The following is an 18,328-nucleotide window of genomic DNA, read 5'->3' on the forward strand; positions in this document are numbered from 1 at the left end:
TTTCATCGAAAAAAGACAGAGCGAAAGCGAAAGGAAAACACTCCGCATTCCTTGGATCGCGAAGCGGCAGGAGCACGACACTTCTTTCCACCTTCCGTGACGCACGGAGTGACGTCGCCGAACTCGGGTCTGTTTCAACTTGCAAAGTAAAGAAGAGAATCGAATTGAGTTCTTCTTCCTATGACCCATTTGTCTCCAAATCGAGGCTTATTTGATAGTTTCATACCCAAGCTCCACCTGGGTCTTTGGTTGCAATGGCGGCAGATTCGAGTCCTTTGCTGTTGAAGAAGGTGTACTATGAGAATTGCCCAGGTTGCAAGCAGGATAAGAGGAACGAGACCCATACTGGGACACCTTACAAGGAGTTCTTCTACATATGGCTCGTCACTCTTTGTTCTAGTGAGAGAACTCTTATCATTTCTCACCTGGGTTTGTTTTGTTTCATCGATTTTAATGCGTTTTGCCTGGTTTTATGGGTGGTCGGTCTGCGTGACATTGTTACAAATACTACCTGTGCTTCGCTAGAGCAAGATTGTTGAAGAACTAGAGCAACATATGGGACAGAGAGGGTGTTTTAAATCGATACACAAATGTTTTCGTCCTTCCTCTTTTGTGCACACGGAAAATATTAGACCTTTTTGCAAAAAGTTTTCACTGCTATGCTTGTTGTTGTTATGCTTTTGTTTGACTACTTTCCCGGTACAGTTTCTGTCACATTATTACTAACGTAGGGTTATTTGTCTGCTTGTTTTTTTTTTTTGTCAGCGTTACCAATCCAATCATTGTTCCCGTTCTTGTATTTCATGGTACGTGCAATTCCAGTCAACTAAGTTTTACAATTCGTATTTTATTGCTATTTTGGATTTACTTAGTAGTTAGTACAATTAAAGATGTTGGACTGATGTGAAGTTGGTATTTTATTTTATCTTTAGTAGAGTGGCTGATCGGAGTAAAAATGGTTGTCCTAGTTGACTTCTCTTCTTCTCTATTTAAAAAGTAATAATCAAGCAAATCTTTACAGTGTTGTAATGATTAGATAATGAATGTGATAGTGTGATAGAGCACACTTTTTTCACCTTGATGAGAGTAGTTCTAGCCTCTAGTACATGTATTTGTCAAAAGGACCACTTTTGCATCTCTACGGCATTTAAGCTGAGAAATTGAGATCCCTAATTCTATTTGAGTTAATAATAAACCAAACAATGTTATCTATTCTTTTTTGTGCCTAAGCAAAATAACTAAATAAATAAAATTGCATCTCCTATTCATTCCAGCATGAGTACCACTTTCTACACCGTTTACCTTTCATGTTGCTCCTCCAATGTGTTTCCCATTGATTACTACCACCAAATCTTGGAGTCTGAAAAAATAATTTATGACACTTGTTTCTGCATAGCCTCTCATGTCAATGACATTGCCTAGATGAGTTGATGAATGAGGTGACAGTTGAGGTAGTAGGACGCTTTTGGTGATCATAGGTGGAGGTAATGGGCTCCTGAAAATGATATTGATGATGCAGATTGGATAAGATGTGAAGTGATAGAGGTCTCTTGACAGGATACCGGTCATTGAGACACCGGGTTCTTCACTGTGAGATTGAGAGTTCAACAAACCTTAGTGGAGATTTATGATCTAATTGGGATACCATAAGTTTCCAGTATTTCTCAAAAGGAATTGAAAAATGTTATGAAGTGATATAGCTTTCTAATAGCAATAGCATGTACTTACCTGATATTTATATAATTGATAGAAAACAGTTAAGTTCTTATGCTAATGTTGGGTTGATAACATCGGCTGTTTGCAATGATGAAACAGATACGCGACTTGCATATTGCTAAACAAGAAGAAGACATTGGATTTTATGCAGGCTTTGTGGGTAAGTTTCTTGCATTTGATTGAGTACATTTATTCTTCTCTCCGTATATTATGAATTTCTCTTCTTTCACCTATATCACATACTAATATCATCTCCATCCTATCCAAGGATCTTCATATATGTTTGGGAGAGCATTATCTTCTGTATTCTGGGGAATGGTTGCTGATAAATATGGAAGGAAACCAGTTATAGTGATTAGTATTCTTTCTGTGTAAGTCTGTCTGACACAATGTTTGCTAATTATAACATATGGATGCTTTTCATAGAGGGTAATAAGTTAGTTATATGCTGTGTTGCTTTCCCTAATTTAATGATTTTGGGGATGATGTTTCAGAATTATTTTCAATAGTCTCTTTGGGCTTAGTACAAGTTATTGGATGGCAATCACCACAAGAGCACTCCTGGGGTTTTTATGTGGCATACTTGGACCAATAAAGGTAATTGCTACTGAATGTAGATAACGAAAGATTGTTACAGCTTTTCACTTTCAAGTGCCTTATGGTAGGCCTTTTCTATTGATTTCAGGCTTATGCTTCAGAAGTATGCCGAAAAGAACACCAGGCTCTAGGATTGTCACTTGTAAGAAGCTTACTTCATTGCTATTCCTCATTTCTGTGCACAACTTTTTTCTTTTATGCAGTTTCATATATTAACAAGCAAAATTGTTGAATAAAATTATTTTAGGTTAGTTCATCACGTGGCATAGGCTTGATTGTTGGTCCAGCTATTGGTGGTTTTCTTGCACAGGTGATGATCATTTTGACCTATTTTACAGGAAGCTTACATAATTGCACTATCAGACATGTAAAAAATTGCAATTTTCCTTCTTTCTTATATGTTATTCTTTATAGTCTGAAATGAGTTTCTATGTGACGAACAAAGGATTTCCTGAAAGAAGATATTAGAAAATTATATATGTATATATTTGGAAAGGAGCTTTTGTATATCCATATTTATCTTCAATTAATTGCATAAGCTTAATTAATGTTCTTTTTTGTAGTAGCCTGCAGAGAAATACCCAGATTTATTTTCTGAGAAGTCATTGTTTGGGAGGTAAAGTATGCTTTTTTTTTGTTTGCTAATTCAATTTTCTGATCAATTAATCAGTCGTTGTGCTGAGATATCTTGTTGCAATCCATTGTAGGTTTCCATACTTTCTACCGTGCCTTTGTATATCAATATTTGCAGTTGGTGCTTTCATAGCCTGTTTTTGGCTTCCGGTGAGTATAGATTATCCTTGTATTATTTTATAATGTTTGTTCATTTCTTTTATCAAAATTGATACCCCTGCCATTTCATATCAAGAGGTATGGAATTCTTGTATATACTTATTTATATGAGCTTCTATATAGGAATCCCTTGTAAAGGGGTTTGAACATTTCTTAACCAGGCAAGTCTTGGGGGATGTCTCTGTCTAGGTGTTTGATTAACTGCCCTTCACAACTTTTTAAGAGTGTTCCATTTGCTTAATGAGCTTCTGATGAGAAAATACTTAGAAAGGACTGTTGGTACACTTGAATCGTGCATACCAAAGTCCTTTCACGTAGACATATTTGTATTTATTATCAGAAAGGAAAAAAATGATTGGTTTTCCTTTGGCATATCTTCCTTTAGCATATTACACAAGAGGAGAGGAATATCTACTCAGTAAAAAAAGAAAGAAGTAAATCACAGTTATCCTATAAGATCTCTTCTTTATGGATCCCCCTCAATTGTTTGTCACTACCAAGAATGACATTCTCAGCTTCTACTGTAAATGAATTTTTTCCTGACCTGTTTGTTGGTCATCAAATATGGCACAAAGAAACCAGTTAAATGTACCGAGTTAGCATAAATCAAATCAAGGTATTTGGAATAAGCATGTGAAGCTGCATGTGGTATAAAGTCAGAAAGAAATAACAGTTGCCAATTCAAAGCGAGACCAGTTGTGTTACCACATCTCCTTCCACATATGGATATGTCAAGACATTCAAATGAAGTTTACTGTAAGACTCTAACAGATAATGATTAGAATACCAATCAAGGAAGGTGGAAAATCTCCTATCTCTTCCAATAAGGGCCAATCATTATATAGAAATTAGAGACTTCCTACAAAGGACAGTCGCTTGTGATTGTGGAGTAGCGATTTGTTTAGTTCAGGTATGACACTTTGTTTTTTGGGGGACTTTGTTACCATGCCTTGCCATGTACAATTGAATGTCAAGAAGTGTCGACTCTTCCATATGCGAAGACAAATTGTGAGGACTCTTTTGACAGAATGATCAATATCTTCTCTATGATATATATTCTTTTTTATTACTAATGAGTCCTTGTGAATTGTTATGGATTAGTGATTTTACTGAGGTAGAAGGTGCTTTTGAGAGTGAGAGGAAGAGAAATCATGACACGGGTAAGGATGTAGAGGTAATAGATCCTTACTCCATTCACAGGATATGCAGGCGTCTATGGCCAAAATGAACGTGTGCTCATATAGTAGCCATATCCTGTGATACAAGGGATGCTAAATATCTGTTAACTTGCATAACTATCTCTACTCAACTCCATTGATTCTGCATGATTCAAAAATCCAAAAGTTGAAGCAAAAAATTCTTCTCCAGACTCTCCTTTTATCACCTTTTCTATTATACTGTTGTTAAATAACTAGTTGATCTAAAAACTTCAATTGTTAGATGATGAACAATAATGCATATCATGCCTGAACATGGCCCCTCTCATTTTGCCTCTATATATTGCACGTGGACAAATGCTAAATAGGGGAATGCACGGCTCCGCATTGCACCAGAATGTATTCTAGAAAACAGTGACTAAATGGGCTTTGATAATATTGAACTCACAAATTCTAGCTCTCATGTAATGTCATATAACTAATTGGCTCAAAAGCTTAAGTTGTTGGATGGCAAACCAACAATGTATATCATGCATTAATAGTAGTTATATTTTCTTAATATTCTAACTTCATGGACTGAAGAATTCTTTTTTCATTGCTCAACCATTATATGTTAATAACTATCTTTATCAATTTTGCAGGAGACTTTGCACATGCACCCTAATGAATTGCGAGATAGGTCAATCGAGTCTCTCGAGGCATCATTAAGTGGCCCAAAATTTAAAGAAAATGACAAATTATCTGGTGAAACCAAATCTGTTTCTAAGAAGCACTTATTAACAAATTGGACATTAATGTCAGCGATCATTGTTTACTGTGTTTTCTCTCTTCACGAAATGGCTTATTCTGAGGTAGTATTACTTTGTTCTAAGTATGTTTTCTCATGATCTTCTCCTTGAATTGATCCACCTGGATTCTTAGGTGCATTTGTGCCCCCTTTATGATGGTCTCTATGTTTACCATGTTGCAACACCATAGCAATAACGAGGAATTGTTTTCTATAATTTTAAATATTGAATAATTAATAAAAATCTTTCTTTGAAAAGTAATTAGTTTCTTGAATCTGATTATCTTATAGATATTCATGAGAACCTTAATTCCCTCAAAACTACAATTATAGTCATTTGATGATCTTTTTTCTTTAAAAAAAAACATTGATACTGTCATTTTTTTTCTACTACTTACAATCAGCTAATTAATACAGATATTCTCTCTGTGGGCTGTGAGCAGTAAAAGATATGGAGGATTAAGCTTTTCATCTGAGGATGTTGGAGAGGTTCTTGCTATCTCAGGTATTCCAGATGATACTCGCATCTGTTCATAGCTAAATTCAAGTTGATACCTGCATCGGAGAATGCTTATTGTGTGTGTGTGTGTGTGTGTGCATGTGCGTGTGCGCGCGTGTGTGTATGTGACTGGATTGTGCTTAGTCTTTTTCTGATCAAACTGAGCACTAGCTATCAAGTTGAACCTAGTCTAGTGGTAGAACTGGATATGGGTTGCATAATTTCACTTTGACAATTGAATCAACAAAGAATCACAAGCTTTCTATCATTAGCATATATATTATAATGCTGTAATATCATATTCACAAGATCAAAGGATGTTCTGGTGAAATCTTTCCATGTGAGTGACATTGTTATTCTAACTTGATATTCATTGTTAGGTTTTAGTCTTCTACTTTATCAGATTTTTCTTTATCCACCTGTTGCAAAATGCCTAGGACCCATTGCATCAATCCGCCTGGCAGCGGTAGGCATCAATTTCTCTTCGTAATTTCTCTCGTTCAACTTAAATATGAAAAATGAATTCTTTCATATATTGCATATTTTGATATGCAGGTCTTAACTATACCACTTCTTGTCAGTTATCCATTTATGGCTGAACTTTCTGGGTTTACACTTCAATTGGTAGTGAACATTGCATCTTTTATGAAGAATGTTTTCTCTGTGAGTGCAAGTTCATCTCCACACTTTGTTTTTCCAACACTGGATTTAAATATAATTGAATAGGCATGTGGTTTTAAATATGACCAGGTAACCATCATCACGGGATGCAATATTCTGCAGAACAATGCTGTGGTACTTATCTTCCTGTTCTTATATCAATATTATGTTATTTAATATGATATGGGTGTCTCATTTCACCCGGGGATCTTTATTAGAGTGATCAGGGAAGGGTTGTGCAGTTGAGAAGCGATAGACACACCTATCCTTTGATAGCTCACCTAGACGGCTCTTCCTTTATTACTATTTGCTTACTTCTTTGGCTTCCTTTTGGGCTCTTTTTTGGCTCACCAGGAAGTGCCAATACTAGCTACTTGCATTGTGCTTAGCACACATGCCCTTTCTCTTCTTATTCGTTTCTGTATATTACATTATTACAGACAATTTTATTCTCTAACCATTTAAGACGTTAACAGCCTCAGGACCAAAGAGGCGCTGCTAATGGTATCTCCATAACTGCAATGTCTCTTTTTAAAGCTGCTGCTCCAGCAGGTGGAGGGGCACTGTAAGTAAATAAGCAATCTATATTATTTGAAGTACGACATGTTTCTAGTACATGATAATAGTGGTGACACATCATATAATTTTGTTATTATCAATAATTCAGGGTGTATAGTCAAGGTTTCCAGCATACCACGCAATAAATTCCAGTGTTCTTTAGCTTTTATTTGCTGATACATTGTAGTCTTATTGTCAAACTTGAATTCCAATGTTCTTTAATTCCAGTGTTCTTTAGCTTTTAGCAGTATCTCACTCATTTGCATGCACTAAAATCTTTATACCTTTTTAAGTCAAACTACAAGCAAGATATTCTTTTTGAAGATTCAAAGTCGTCTGTACAATTTAGACATCCAACTAAAGTTATGACACCAACATTATATTACCTTGTCGAGAACTAAAGAAGAACACATTGAAATGATCTACAAATCACTCATTATGATTCATTTTGTATTTTATGGAGAAATGTTAGTATGTGGACATGTTTTATCCTGAACTTTTATTCTGTATTTTTGGAACCTTGAGTTGCCAATGCACACTACATCACGAAACAGTTATTTCTCTTAATGAAATATTTTCAAATTTTTTCATGGGACGTTTCCTGCACACTAGATATTCTGGTTGATTATGCTCTTTATTACTTTACATGTTCTTGCAGATTTTCATGGGCTCAAAAGCGTCAAAAAGCTTCTGTTTTACCAGGTATTTTACGGACAACTCTGCTTATTCGAGAATACTGTACCTTTTGATGTTAGTTATTGGTGAGCGTAATGACTGTAGTTGAATGTAGTATCTCATAAATTTGCAAGTGATGTTAATTGGTAAGGAACCTCATCAACCATACAATTACAGGCTAACAAGAAATACTTTTACTCACCAAAGTTGATAGGGGAGTTTCCAACTCTATTTTGATCCTTGCAATATGATATAGTCTTGATACCTGATACTAGATGTTATAACTTGATAGAAATTTTGGATTCAAATTCTGGTTTGGAATTTTACTCAGAAAATGTTTGAATTGAACTCTCCTTTTCTTTTCAAACCTAACATATTTCTGAAAATGTTTGAATTTCTTTGGTAACTTTGACTGATATCTTCTCAATATTATTTATGCAGGCGATCATATGGTTTTCTTCGTCTTAAACGTTGTCGGGCTATTCGCCCTTTTATTGACCTGCAAACAATTTCTGACTAAACCCGCCTTCTGAACTAGTAATACGCAGATCTGCTGCTCAGCTCAAGTGTAGTTGCTTGATTGTATCTTCTCCTTTCATCTGAGGTTTTTTTTTTTTCCTTCTTATTTTGCTTTTCTTTTGCCTCGAAACTTCAGATGCAATTAGGATGGATGCATTTGAAGGCTTATCACAAGCTAGAAATATCAACTTACACAACTCAAGCCAGCCAGCAGCCCTTAACATCAGCTCTGTTGGTTTTCTACAATGTACCACTTCTATGAACATTCCTCCTGTTCCACAATACTTTCTCTTTATCTTTAACTTTGTTATCAAAAGAATTAGATTCATATTCTCTTTTCTTTTTCTTTTTGCCCTTTTCTGGTGAGTGCTCAGAGTAGCTTCAGCCTTCTTCTCTGGTATTCCACTACTTGGCATGGTAAGACTGCCTACTTGTGGCAATGACATTTCCAAAAAAAGAGTCCTTTTCTTTTCTACATTGGGACTTGTTTTGTTTTGGAGAAGACTAAAAATTTAATAGTGTCCCAATTAAATTGATTACATTATTCAAGTTGTCTAATTATCCTATAAAAGTAAATAAGATAAAGTTATACTTTTTCCGCCGACCAGATCGATCGATCACTAGACAAGACAAAGTATCTTTGTGGTCCTAAGTACAACTGGAAGCTGCATGACAGAGACTTGGCCAGGATTTGCCGCATATATATCCTCTTTATTTAAGTCTCTTTACCAAGGACAAGGATTCATTACCTTACCCATTCCTTCTATATACAGGGAGAAATCATGGGAGTTTTTGACCAAATTAGCCCCGTTCTAATTTATTTTTATTAAAATAAATTATTCCTCAAAATTATTATTAATTAGGGTTTAATTTATGTAGTCTTAATAAAAAATACTGAACTAATTAATATTTATCTCTAAGTAAAAATGCTGATTAATTAGAATTTTTATCTAGTCCTAAAATACTAAACTGATCAACGTTTTATATATATATATATATTTTTAATTTAATCTTTCAATAATAAAAAATTTATTATCTAGTGATAAAAAAATTCTGAACTAATTAGCGTTTTAAAAATTGTGATCTACTTACCTGGGAAAGATGGCAATATGATTTAAATGGCCCTACTTTTGTTAAATAAACATATATACTCTCAATTAGAAAGTTAGTGACTTGGTAATACAAAATAAAAGTATAAAGAGTCAAAAGTGATATTTATTTATTTAAATTAGTAAATGAAGACCTAATAGTTAAAAGTGCACGGAGCAAAGTAATACGAAATAAAATGTATAACTAAAGTAATTTTAATCCAAAGTAAAAAAAATAAAATATAATTAACTTGATAAATTTTCTTACAGCGTAGAGATACGAAAACTAATAACAGCTGCATTTAGAATTTAATTATATTTAATTTTTAATTTATAATAATAAATTATAATATGTATTGCATATGTAAATTATGTGTATTTTATTATGACAAAATATTTATCTATATTTAAAACACGGATATAATCATCTATTGAGAAACATGAACCAAAATTTATTTATTAAAGCCGAAATTATCTTGCTTATTATTCCATTTTTCCCGTCCTTAACGGTCATTATGGAAATAGTAAGGGGGTAAATTCGACAATCCGGATAAAAGATGGCGATTAAACCGCAGCGTGTGATCGCGATGGGCGCCGTTAAAAACGCGATCGTCCCTATAAAGCGGTTGTGGAATTCCCGGACCCGGGGGCACAAATCACTCCTCTCCTCCCTTTGTTCTCTATTCCTCTCTTATTCTTCTTCTTCTTCTCCTTTCGCTCCTTCTCTTGCACGATCTCCGAGGCGCCATGGTGGATCAGCTCACAGATGACCAGATCTCCGAGTTCAAGGAGGCTTTCAGCTTGTTCGACAAGGACGGAGACGGTCAGGATCTCTCGATTTAACTCCTCTGTTTCTAGATCTAGATCTCTATCGTGCATCTCTTGGGGTACCGTTTGACCTTTGTGACCCGATCTGGTCGTTGATCTAATTTCGCGTACATACCGTTGATTGCGATGTAGTGGATGATCCGACGGATCTTATGGATCGGATTGTTCATGCTTGAATGTGTCAACTTTGGGTCGTGCTGTTAGATTCTATAGCATTCTTGTTCTCCTTTCTCTTTCCGATTAAGTTTAGTTGTTTTCTGCAAAGTTCTTTTTTTTAATATGTTTTAGGCTGTTGATTAGAGATATTTGCGGAAAATGGCAGATCATGATAGGTGATTCGTATACTCATGCTCGATCTATTACTCTATCTATTTCATCTTCTTTGATGATATAGTCACATATAGCAGGGATCTCATTGTTCTATAGATCATGGTCAAATGCCATATGAGTCATGATAATGTTGCATTCCATAATGATTGGGTATTTTCTGTTGTTTACTTTTTTAAAGTTTCCATTATAGTCATTTCTATCGTTAAATATTAATCAATGTTTGTAATGCTTTTCCAAGTTTCCTTTTTATGCTCAATATTTCGAGACAAGAAAGGAGGAGGGCTGCATGAGGTATTTAATAGTTATTGTTGAACTTTTGTCAAGAAACTACTAAAAGAGTCTTAATGCTTTCCGGTTGTTGTTTTTATGCAACATGTTGCATATCTGCTACCTTTGGTGTATATACAAGAGTAGGATACCTTGCAGTGACAATCAGATGTAATAGGTGATGTTTAAGGGTTCTCACAATATTTTGGACCAGCGAAATGTTTGTAACTTTGTCCAAAAGGAAAGGTTTAGTTTAGTGAATCGGAATGTGGTAGCAGATTTAAGGAAATAGAGAATTTGTAAGACACAATATCAAGGATTTTATAACCCTGAGAGGGGGAGAAGGCAGTGGAATCTGGCTAATAGGGTGATCTTAGCATAACAGCATACTCAAGAAGCATTGTTTGCAGGAAGCTAATTATTAATTCTGGAATCTGGATGCCATTTATTTAGGTGTTTGCATAAATGTGTTGAGTGCTTCAAAGTTTAGCTGTTTACTTGCAACAATTTAGTGCTTCTTGATTCTTTCCTTAAGGGGCACTTTATGATCATCCAGTTGTCAGTTAATTTTCTTCGACCTGAGATAAGTTCTGCATATTTTTAATAGAGTAGTATTTGCAGAGGGGATTCCTCACTGTACATGGTTTGCAGCAACTGTTAGATTGTCTCTGGGGATGATTGACTTTCTGTCTGCTTGGCCTGCCAGGATGAAAAAAAAGTCTTGTTTTGGAGAAACTATCACTGCAGGAATTCGTTCCAGCCCCAAAACACACACACACACACTAACATAACAACTTTTAAATTCCATGAACCTTCATTTGTTATGCCTGAGTCATTTGTTGACTATTAGGAACAGTAGATTAATATTTGATCTGTGAACTGACCAAAATCATGAGGTATGCACTTGCCTTTGGAAATTAAAATGTGTTCCATCAACAGGTTGCATCACAACTAAGGAGCTGGGAACTGTGATGCGCTCGCTGGGTCAGAATCCAACGGAGGCGGAACTTCAGGATATGATAAATGAGGTGGATGCTGATGGAAATGGAACTATCGACTTCCCGGAGTTCCTCAACCTGATGGCCCGCAAGATGAAAGATACTGACTCAGAAGAAGAGCTAAAAGAGGCCTTCCGAGTGTTCGACAAGGATCAGAATGGCTTCATCTCTGCTGCTGAACTTCGCCATGTCATGACCAACCTTGGTGAGAAGCTGACAGACGAGGAGGTTGATGAGATGATCCGTGAAGCCGACGTCGATGGCGATGGCCAGATCAACTATGAGGAGTTTGTTAAAGTCATGATGGCCAAGTGAGCCACCATGTAACTTTAAAAACGAGGAAATCTCATGGCTGATCTACAAACTGCATATCTATTTCCTCTTCTGGAAGATAAAAGAAAGGATGACGTCGCCTTGTTATCTCTATTCTGTGTTAAATCACACTGTTCATCCATCCTTTGTGTATCTGTCATGCTTGTTTTCCTTGTTGATGTTTGGTTTTTTGCTTGGATCTATCTGTTGTCCTATCTCTTTTGTTCTTTCGTGCTACCATTGAACAATGAACGTCCTGCTTGACTTCAAATTCGGTGGATCACTTCTTTTCTTTATAGTGCTTACAATATATTTCTGCTGCTATCTGCTTTTGTATCATATGATTGAAATGCTATCATGTGGTTCTATGGACCGTTCATTTTCTCCATTTATTCTCTGATACAGGTAGGTTTGCCTTCCAAGATTCTTCTACCTTTTCTAGTTTAGATTTTACTTGCCAGGTGGTCAAAAGCGGCTGGCGGATGGCATGGTCAATGTTTAGTCGATTGCATATTATATTATGTTGTCAAATCTTGGCATATGAAAATAGCCTTCTTAAATTTCATAATTCGAGCCCAAAGTTCCGACTTAGTTGGGCTTCTCCGGCAGACCATATAGACAATTGGATCTTACCACTCCTTGTAGTCAGGCAATTCTGGTATGTGTTGGTTGCGAAAATTGCCCAATTGATTGCTGAGAAGGATCCACGACTCTCCTAAGAAAATGAACCAATGTACACCAACATTGAGGGGCTGAAGAGAGTTTTGTTCCAAAGATGTTTGCAGAAAATTTCCCGAAATCCCTCTTTTATAAAGATCAAAACGTGTGAATCCCAAGTTGGGCTGTCAGAAAAAAGAAAGAAAAGAAAAGAAGAGGAATATACAAAACTCCCAGGTGTCTGACTGTGATGCACTTGAGGGATCATGAGATTTGTAGTCAGAAAGAATGCGAGAAACTATTAAGTAAGCTGCCACTGGGTTCAGACCATAAATCCCACACTAGACAAGTTCATCGCCTTCAAGAATATTGTATTTGCAGAGCGGGCATGTTGCGTTGATCCGGAGCCATTTGACGATGCATCTTGAGTGGAAATGGTGGTTGCAGGGTAGTACGTGCAACTCTGCATCATCTTCATACTGGTTAAGGCAAATGCAGCATTCCTACAAAAGCAGATTAAAGGGTTGGAAAATCTACCAGCATATAACAGAAGCTATTTTATCTCTCAATAACTTCAATTCACAAATACGCAATTGAAGTTGTCATAACAGCAATTGCGAGTGACTGCACAGAGGGTAAAGAACTGGGCAAAATGATGCAGCAACATACATCATAAGCTTCAACGTCAACTCTACTGGTGACAAACGGTTCACCTGAACAACAGTTGAACAAGATAACAGCAATAACATCATGTCATTGTTGGTTAGAGCTATAGATATTTTGCCACTTTAGGAACTTATTTAGTAGTCATTGCAATTTTCTTTTTTTCGATAAATAGTAGCCATTGCATTATCTATGTGCTTTGACAATACTAAATGGCTGATTGGTTTAATTTAGGTGGTCAGATGACCAAACAATTATGTGAAAGACTACAGATAATATAAGCACATAATTATATTACAAGATAGAGCACAGTGGTCAAATGATTGTGGATAAGGTGAGCATATAGTTATCTTTTCTGATAGTTAGCTTGAGATGAGCTTATAGTTATATTTTCTGGTATTTGCTCGGCCATTACTGGATAAATAAAATATATTATCAGCTTATATATGACCAGAAAAAGTTAACCATCCATAGCCTATATTAATGGTCAATTTCGCGCTCTCTCAAGTTCTCTGCATGGGGTTAAATCCGTATGAAATTTCAAAGTAAACCAATTCCATATAATGAAGAAAAAAGAAATAAAGCAGAAGAAACCTGCAAATAAAAGACTGCATTCTAACAGAATTTACTGAGTATAGAGTAAAATGTACCGAATCTTCAAGAGGAAGTGCAAGATCATCGGCAGTTTCCTGGTTATCTAATGTTACTACAATCTCATGCTCCCTCAGAGCAAAGTTTCCTGGTTGGTTGTCCTGGTGGAATCGGAATCTAGGAAGAGAGCTGAGATCAACATCTGATGCTCCTTGGCTGGTCACAGCTGACAAAAATAGTAGGATACATGGCAAGCAACAGCATAGAGCTATACCGACTATGCAAGCCAGGATGACGCAAAATATTGCAAAGAACACATCAAATGCCAAGAACACCACTGCTAACCTGCGCATTGCCCAAAAGAGAGCTCTCTAAAATATCAAGAGAAGCCATATGGACAAACAAGTAAAAAGGACATATTTATTAATCTGTAACAACGGGATAGGAGCAAGTACTCTTTCTGTAAAAGGAATATCCAGCAAACAATTTCATGAATACCCTTTTAAGAGAAAGTCAGCGTTTCTACACACACACACACGCACACACCAGAGAGAGAGTTGAGTTTGTATCTTTATAATGGAGCACCAGTTGGCTGAAAACAATCTAAAATACCTAACTGTTCAATAGCAAAATCCCTTTTGACAGACAAGCATAAGAAAATGCATGATACCTTCAAATTTTCTAATTTAGATATACACATAAGTAAAGAATCTCCAAAAACACATGATTTTTGGTTGCTATCTTCTTTATGCATTGTGGATAATCGATTTCATCCCAGTGTGGTTAATCATTAATTTTTGGGGCTAGGAGAATCAAGGCTTCTGTTTTACTGTTCCATTATATGTCACATGACTCATATCACCTGTGCAACTTTGAATTAAGAGAAGGTTCCTTCTTCCCTTGCTCAATTTGTTCCCTCTTTCCCACCTTGTTGCATTGTGTATAAACTATATATTGTGGATATATCGTGGAAAGCTCAAATTAACCAAAACATCATGCTTTTGGACAAAATACATTACTATGAAAGTAATCCTTTTGTAAGTTGATGTCATAGTCCAAAAGTTCTGATCAGTGCATGGTTGGATTGTCGGTTTCTATTTATCAATTTATATCCTCTCTAGGTTTTTCTCAATATTCAGGCAGTCCATTTATTCAACGTCACTCGTATTAATTTTAGTTATACAACTCCCTGGAATTGTTACTGACATACCAGTAGAGATGTGGGGCATCTTGTAGAAGTGCTTGCCCGCCAAGAACAATCCAATAAAACCCCAGAAGCCACCAGAGGAATGATATCATGGCATTCAGAGATTCCAATTTCTTCAGGGATCTGCAATGGGGACCAATATGTACAAAAGGTCAGTTCCATTAAAAATATATAATATTCATCTGACAACCCACCCTAATTTAACAAATGACAAAGCCAACAATCCAATCCCAGCTCAATTCCTCCTCTCCCATATCCAATCCTCTATAACCCTCCCCAGTGGAGGATTCCCATCCCACCCCTCTTCTGTAAATATACTTGAAAAAGGAGTCGTCAGACGTAAATATACACACAAAAAAGATAGGTTTCTTTTTCTCTCGCACTAAGGCTAAAACATAGATGGTAAAAACGAAAACTTTAGGAAATGAGACTACCTGCTCTCGTGGCAATCCTCCAATTCATCCTCTTCCACGTCCACATCCACCTCCATTGTACTCCCCATCCTCGCTCTCCTCCGCCTCTCCCTTCTCCTATACTCAAAGCAAACAAACCCCGCGTGCATCAAGCACTGGATCGTGTACCCAAACACCCAAGCCCTAATCGGCGTCGAGGGCTTCTCCCTCGCCGTCGAGAGCAGCACCGACACCGCCACGAGCACGAACACCAAATTCCACGCGAGGTCGAGGACGACGACCGGCTTCGAGTATCCCCAGTCGTAGTGCCTCTCCTCCGCCGGTGTATCCGCCGGCCGCAGCCATGACCTAGCTCCGGCGCCACCGCCGCGGAAGAGGTGGAGGTGGTGGTTGAGGAGGAGAGGGGCAGTGGCGGCTAACAAACGCCGCGGTGTTCTAGGAGAGGGATCGGAACTGGAATCCTCCATTAGAGCTGGGAATGGAGGATTGCGGAAGGAGGACGAAGGAGAGGATCGTTCACTTGTTTGGAGTTTGTATATCGTTAAATTAGGAGGGGTTTTCAGAGAAAGAGAGGTACTAGGGGCTGGGATTTGGTTTCGGGGGAGCGGATTCTCTGCAAAGCGAAACGTAGAAAAACTCGTCGCACCGGTACCTGGCAGCTTCTCATTAGTTTTTTAAGTAGAAATCTCCTTCAGGTACGAATGTCGGGTGTCCTGTACCCTGGATTTCGAGCATACGACTTCTTGGTTAATGACGTATGGACAAATGTCAGTTTTCTAATAAGGGAGAGTTCTTCAAACGCGGATTAGTTTTAGCTGGCATCGCCAGCTTCATAGAAAGAAAGTTGGCAATAATATTTGAGGTTGGATTTTTAATTTTTTTTATTTTTTATTTAGGAGTATCTTGTTAGTATGATATTATTTCGAGAAGATTATTTGGATCCTTGATTACCCTAACTAAAATTAATTTCTCAATTAATCTCAAGAGTTTTATTAATTTTTAACTTATTTTAAATTTTCTTTTCATGACAATCATTTTTCATTATCAAATATAAATTTTGGACGAAAATTAGAGTGGTTCTAATTGATATTATTGGACGAAACTTCAAATCATGAGTTGGTATTCACTCAAGTTATGTCAGAAAGAGAGATTTCTTTATTTAATTTTATTTAACTTACATCTCGCTTCTATGTATATAAAAATTTATTTAATTTTGTTTTTCTATTGTATGTAAATTACGAAACAATGTAATTTATGCATGTTTAAAACTCTCCATTTGATACTTTGCTTATAGAAGAATTTATGAAATAGAGGCAGTCTAAATACAATGTGCTCCAAATTAATTTATTTATTTTTAAATATTCTTTTGACTCGATTTTATTTTATACAACCGATTGAATTTGACCCAATTATATCCCTAGACGTGGTCGCCAACGAATCGAGGGTAGTTTGAAATCTTGCATGATGTTTAGCCTTGTAGCAGGAGATATCTTCTTCTTGCAAGGAGGTCTGGTGACAGCCATGCAAATGTTTTTAGTTCAATAATTATTAACTTAAAAGGAAAAAAATTAACTTAACATCTACACAAACAACTTCCACCACGTACTAGAATTCTAAATTCAAAGTCTATGGAAGGTGATTGGGGAGTTGTTGGGAAGCTGTTTTTAAGCATATAAAATAAATTAACAATTAGGTAGATGAGATGAGATCGTTTGTTAACTTTCAAACATGTCTATAGGCTTGTTTGGCGGATCTCTACTTAGATAAGAGAGAATTAATATGGGAAACACAAGACGAGCATGTCTGGCTTAGACTTGTAAGAAACCCGTTAAAAGATAACTTATGGAAGTTGGGATAAGTGGGCAAAGGCCTACTGGACTTGTCGAAGTTGGGATGAGTGGGCAAAAGCCCATTGAATTATGATTTTAGTTCATACTTATATATGTGTGGCTTAATATTTAGGACAAGCATATGTGTATGAAGGTAGGGTCTTTCCTATGTTGCGTATTTTCATATTAGACTTGAGCTTAACAGGCCAAAGTTAGGCTTGAGTCAAGCTTAGCCTAACCCAAATAAGTAATCGGGTTGGGCATCTTAATCTTCTCTAGTTTTTTTTATCATGAAAGGATAGCACATAGTAAGGGTTCACAAGCAAAAGAATTAGTGATTAAGGAGGGAGAGGACGGCAATGAAGAAATACCTCTACTAGAGAGGAGAGTAGGAGTTTGTTAGAGGCGACAAGAGAAATACATCTACTAGAGAGGAGGAAGAAAACACAAAACACCGACATTTAAAGAAGACTAGTCCATTTACTATTTTAGTTGTTAGTAGTTAACTATCATTGCCTTTTGTGTCTATTCCCTCGTAGATGTTTTGAAGAGTTAACATAGGAATTATGATAGAGATAATGCGGTCCATAGAGAGCCCGAGTTCATCATTTCTATTTGCTAAATCAATCCTTACTTTTGGCTTAGAAGTGATCATATGGCCCAACTTGCCCATGCCCAACCTGGCCTATCTCGGTTTGGACCTGCTAAGCCTAGTCCGGACCCATTTTGAGCCTAATTCGACCCAGCCTAAGCTCCAATTGTCCGTAAGCAGCACGGGCTAGCCATTTGCTCGCCCGGCCTAGCCTAGTCGCTTGCTCGTTGGCCCTACCCGGTACACCGCCGATCGGCCTAACCCGAAACCATAGCTAGGCCACAGCCCACAGGTCCACAATCCATTACTATATAATCAATAAAAATAAAGGAAGTTGGGTCTGTTGACTGCATAGTGTAGAGGGCTAATGGGGGAAAAATAGAAGAGAAGAATCCTTTTCTTCTTTCCAACCAAATCATTCTTTCCATTCTCATTGACGTCCTCACAAATCTCCATAAAGAGCAACTCCAAAACCTAAAACAAATCAACAAGTCTTCATAGATACCGCCACAGATCTCTTTAGATCTCTCCATGTCCCGCCACAGATCACGGCTAGCTAGCTGAGGGGACAAGAAGTGAGCAGAACATAAGGG

The 18,328-nt window shown here is 36.9% G+C and overlaps 3 protein-coding genes across 4 annotated transcripts; 2 read left to right on the top strand and 1 right to left on the bottom strand.

The window, feature by feature from the left end:
• On the top strand, nucleotides 1–8,317 carry LOC140778282 (probable peptide/nitrate transporter At3g43790). 2 transcript variants are annotated; one of them, XM_073122921.1, is made up of 18 exons: nucleotides 1–399; nucleotides 766–806; nucleotides 1,816–1,876; nucleotides 1,985–2,087; nucleotides 2,211–2,313; nucleotides 2,402–2,455; nucleotides 2,561–2,623; nucleotides 2,880–2,929; nucleotides 3,021–3,096; nucleotides 4,904–5,113; nucleotides 5,467–5,554; nucleotides 5,929–6,014; nucleotides 6,104–6,211; nucleotides 6,299–6,343; nucleotides 6,685–6,773; nucleotides 7,425–7,468; nucleotides 7,883–7,978; nucleotides 8,097–8,317. In XM_073122921.1, the coding sequence occupies exons 1-17, from the start codon at nucleotides 255–257 to the stop codon at nucleotides 7,972–7,974; spliced, it is 1,458 nt and encodes a 485-aa protein (XP_072979022.1). In that variant the 5' UTR covers nucleotides 1–254; the 3' UTR covers nucleotides 7,975–7,978; nucleotides 8,097–8,317. The 2 variants fall into 2 exon arrangements, with proteins under 2 accessions (XP_072979022.1, XP_072979021.1); XM_073122920.1 differs by lacking the exon at nucleotides 8,097–8,317 and having other exon boundaries at nucleotides 2–399; nucleotides 7,883–8,001.
• Nucleotides 8,318–9,670: 1,353 nt separating this feature from the next.
• Nucleotides 9,671–12,075, top strand: LOC140777924 (calmodulin-7). The gene is made up of 2 exons (XM_073122349.1): nucleotides 9,671–9,871; nucleotides 11,413–12,075. The coding sequence occupies exons 1-2, from the start codon at nucleotides 9,796–9,798 to the stop codon at nucleotides 11,784–11,786; spliced, it is 450 nt and encodes a 149-aa protein (XP_072978450.1). The 5' UTR covers nucleotides 9,671–9,795; the 3' UTR covers nucleotides 11,787–12,075.
• Nucleotides 12,076–12,226: 151 nt separating this feature from the next.
• LOC140777923 (E3 ubiquitin-protein ligase At4g11680-like) lies at nucleotides 12,227–15,870 on the bottom strand. Its single transcript, XM_073122348.1, has 4 exons — nucleotides 15,336–15,870; nucleotides 14,905–15,024; nucleotides 13,754–14,039; nucleotides 12,227–12,943 (listed from the first exon to the last, which is right to left on the bottom strand). The coding sequence occupies exons 1-4, from the start codon at nucleotides 15,779–15,781 to the stop codon at nucleotides 12,782–12,784; spliced, it is 1,014 nt and encodes a 337-aa protein (XP_072978449.1). The 5' UTR covers nucleotides 15,782–15,870; the 3' UTR covers nucleotides 12,227–12,781.
• Between the last annotated feature and the right edge of the window lie 2,458 nt (nucleotides 15,871–18,328).

This window comes from Typha angustifolia, chromosome 15 (assembly GCF_048772165.1).
Source record: "Typha angustifolia cultivar Huaian chromosome 15, ASM4877216v1, whole genome shotgun sequence".
Taxonomy (NCBI): Eukaryota; Viridiplantae; Streptophyta; class Magnoliopsida; order Poales; family Typhaceae; genus Typha; species Typha angustifolia.

What these genes read in the sequence shown, in the direction of transcription:
- LOC140778282 (XM_073122921.1), top strand. Translation starts at nt 255, where the DNA reads ATGGCGGCAGATTCGAGTCCTTTGCTGTTGAAGAAGGTGTACTATGAG. An exon ending in AGGCTCTAGGATTGTCACTT is followed by an intron (nt 2,456 to 2,560) that starts GTAAGAAGCTTA and finishes AAATTATTTTAG; the next exon opens with GTTAGTTCATCACGTGGCAT. An exon ending in TTCTGCAGAACAATGCTGTG is followed by an intron (nt 6,344 to 6,684) that starts GTACTTATCTTC and finishes AGACGTTAACAG; the next exon opens with CCTCAGGACCAAAGAGGCGC.
- LOC140777924 (XM_073122349.1), top strand. Translation starts at nt 9,796, where the DNA reads ATGGTGGATCAGCTCACAGATGACCAGATCTCCGAGTTCAAGGAGGCT. An exon ending in GTTCGACAAGGACGGAGACG is followed by an intron (nt 9,872 to 11,412) that starts GTCAGGATCTCT and finishes TTCCATCAACAG; the next exon opens with GTTGCATCACAACTAAGGAG.
- LOC140777923 (XM_073122348.1), bottom strand. Translation starts at nt 15,781, where the DNA reads ATGGAGGATTCCAGTTCCGATCCCTCTCCTAGAACACCGCGGCGTTTG. An exon ending in GAGGATTGCCACGAGAGCAG is followed by an intron (nt 15,025 to 15,335) that starts GTAGTCTCATTT and finishes TCCCCATTGCAG; the next exon opens with ATCCCTGAAGAAATTGGAAT. An exon ending in CACTTCCTCTTGAAGATTCG is followed by an intron (nt 12,944 to 13,753) that starts GTACATTTTACT and finishes CTGCTTTTGTAG; the next exon opens with GAATGCTGCATTTGCCTTAA.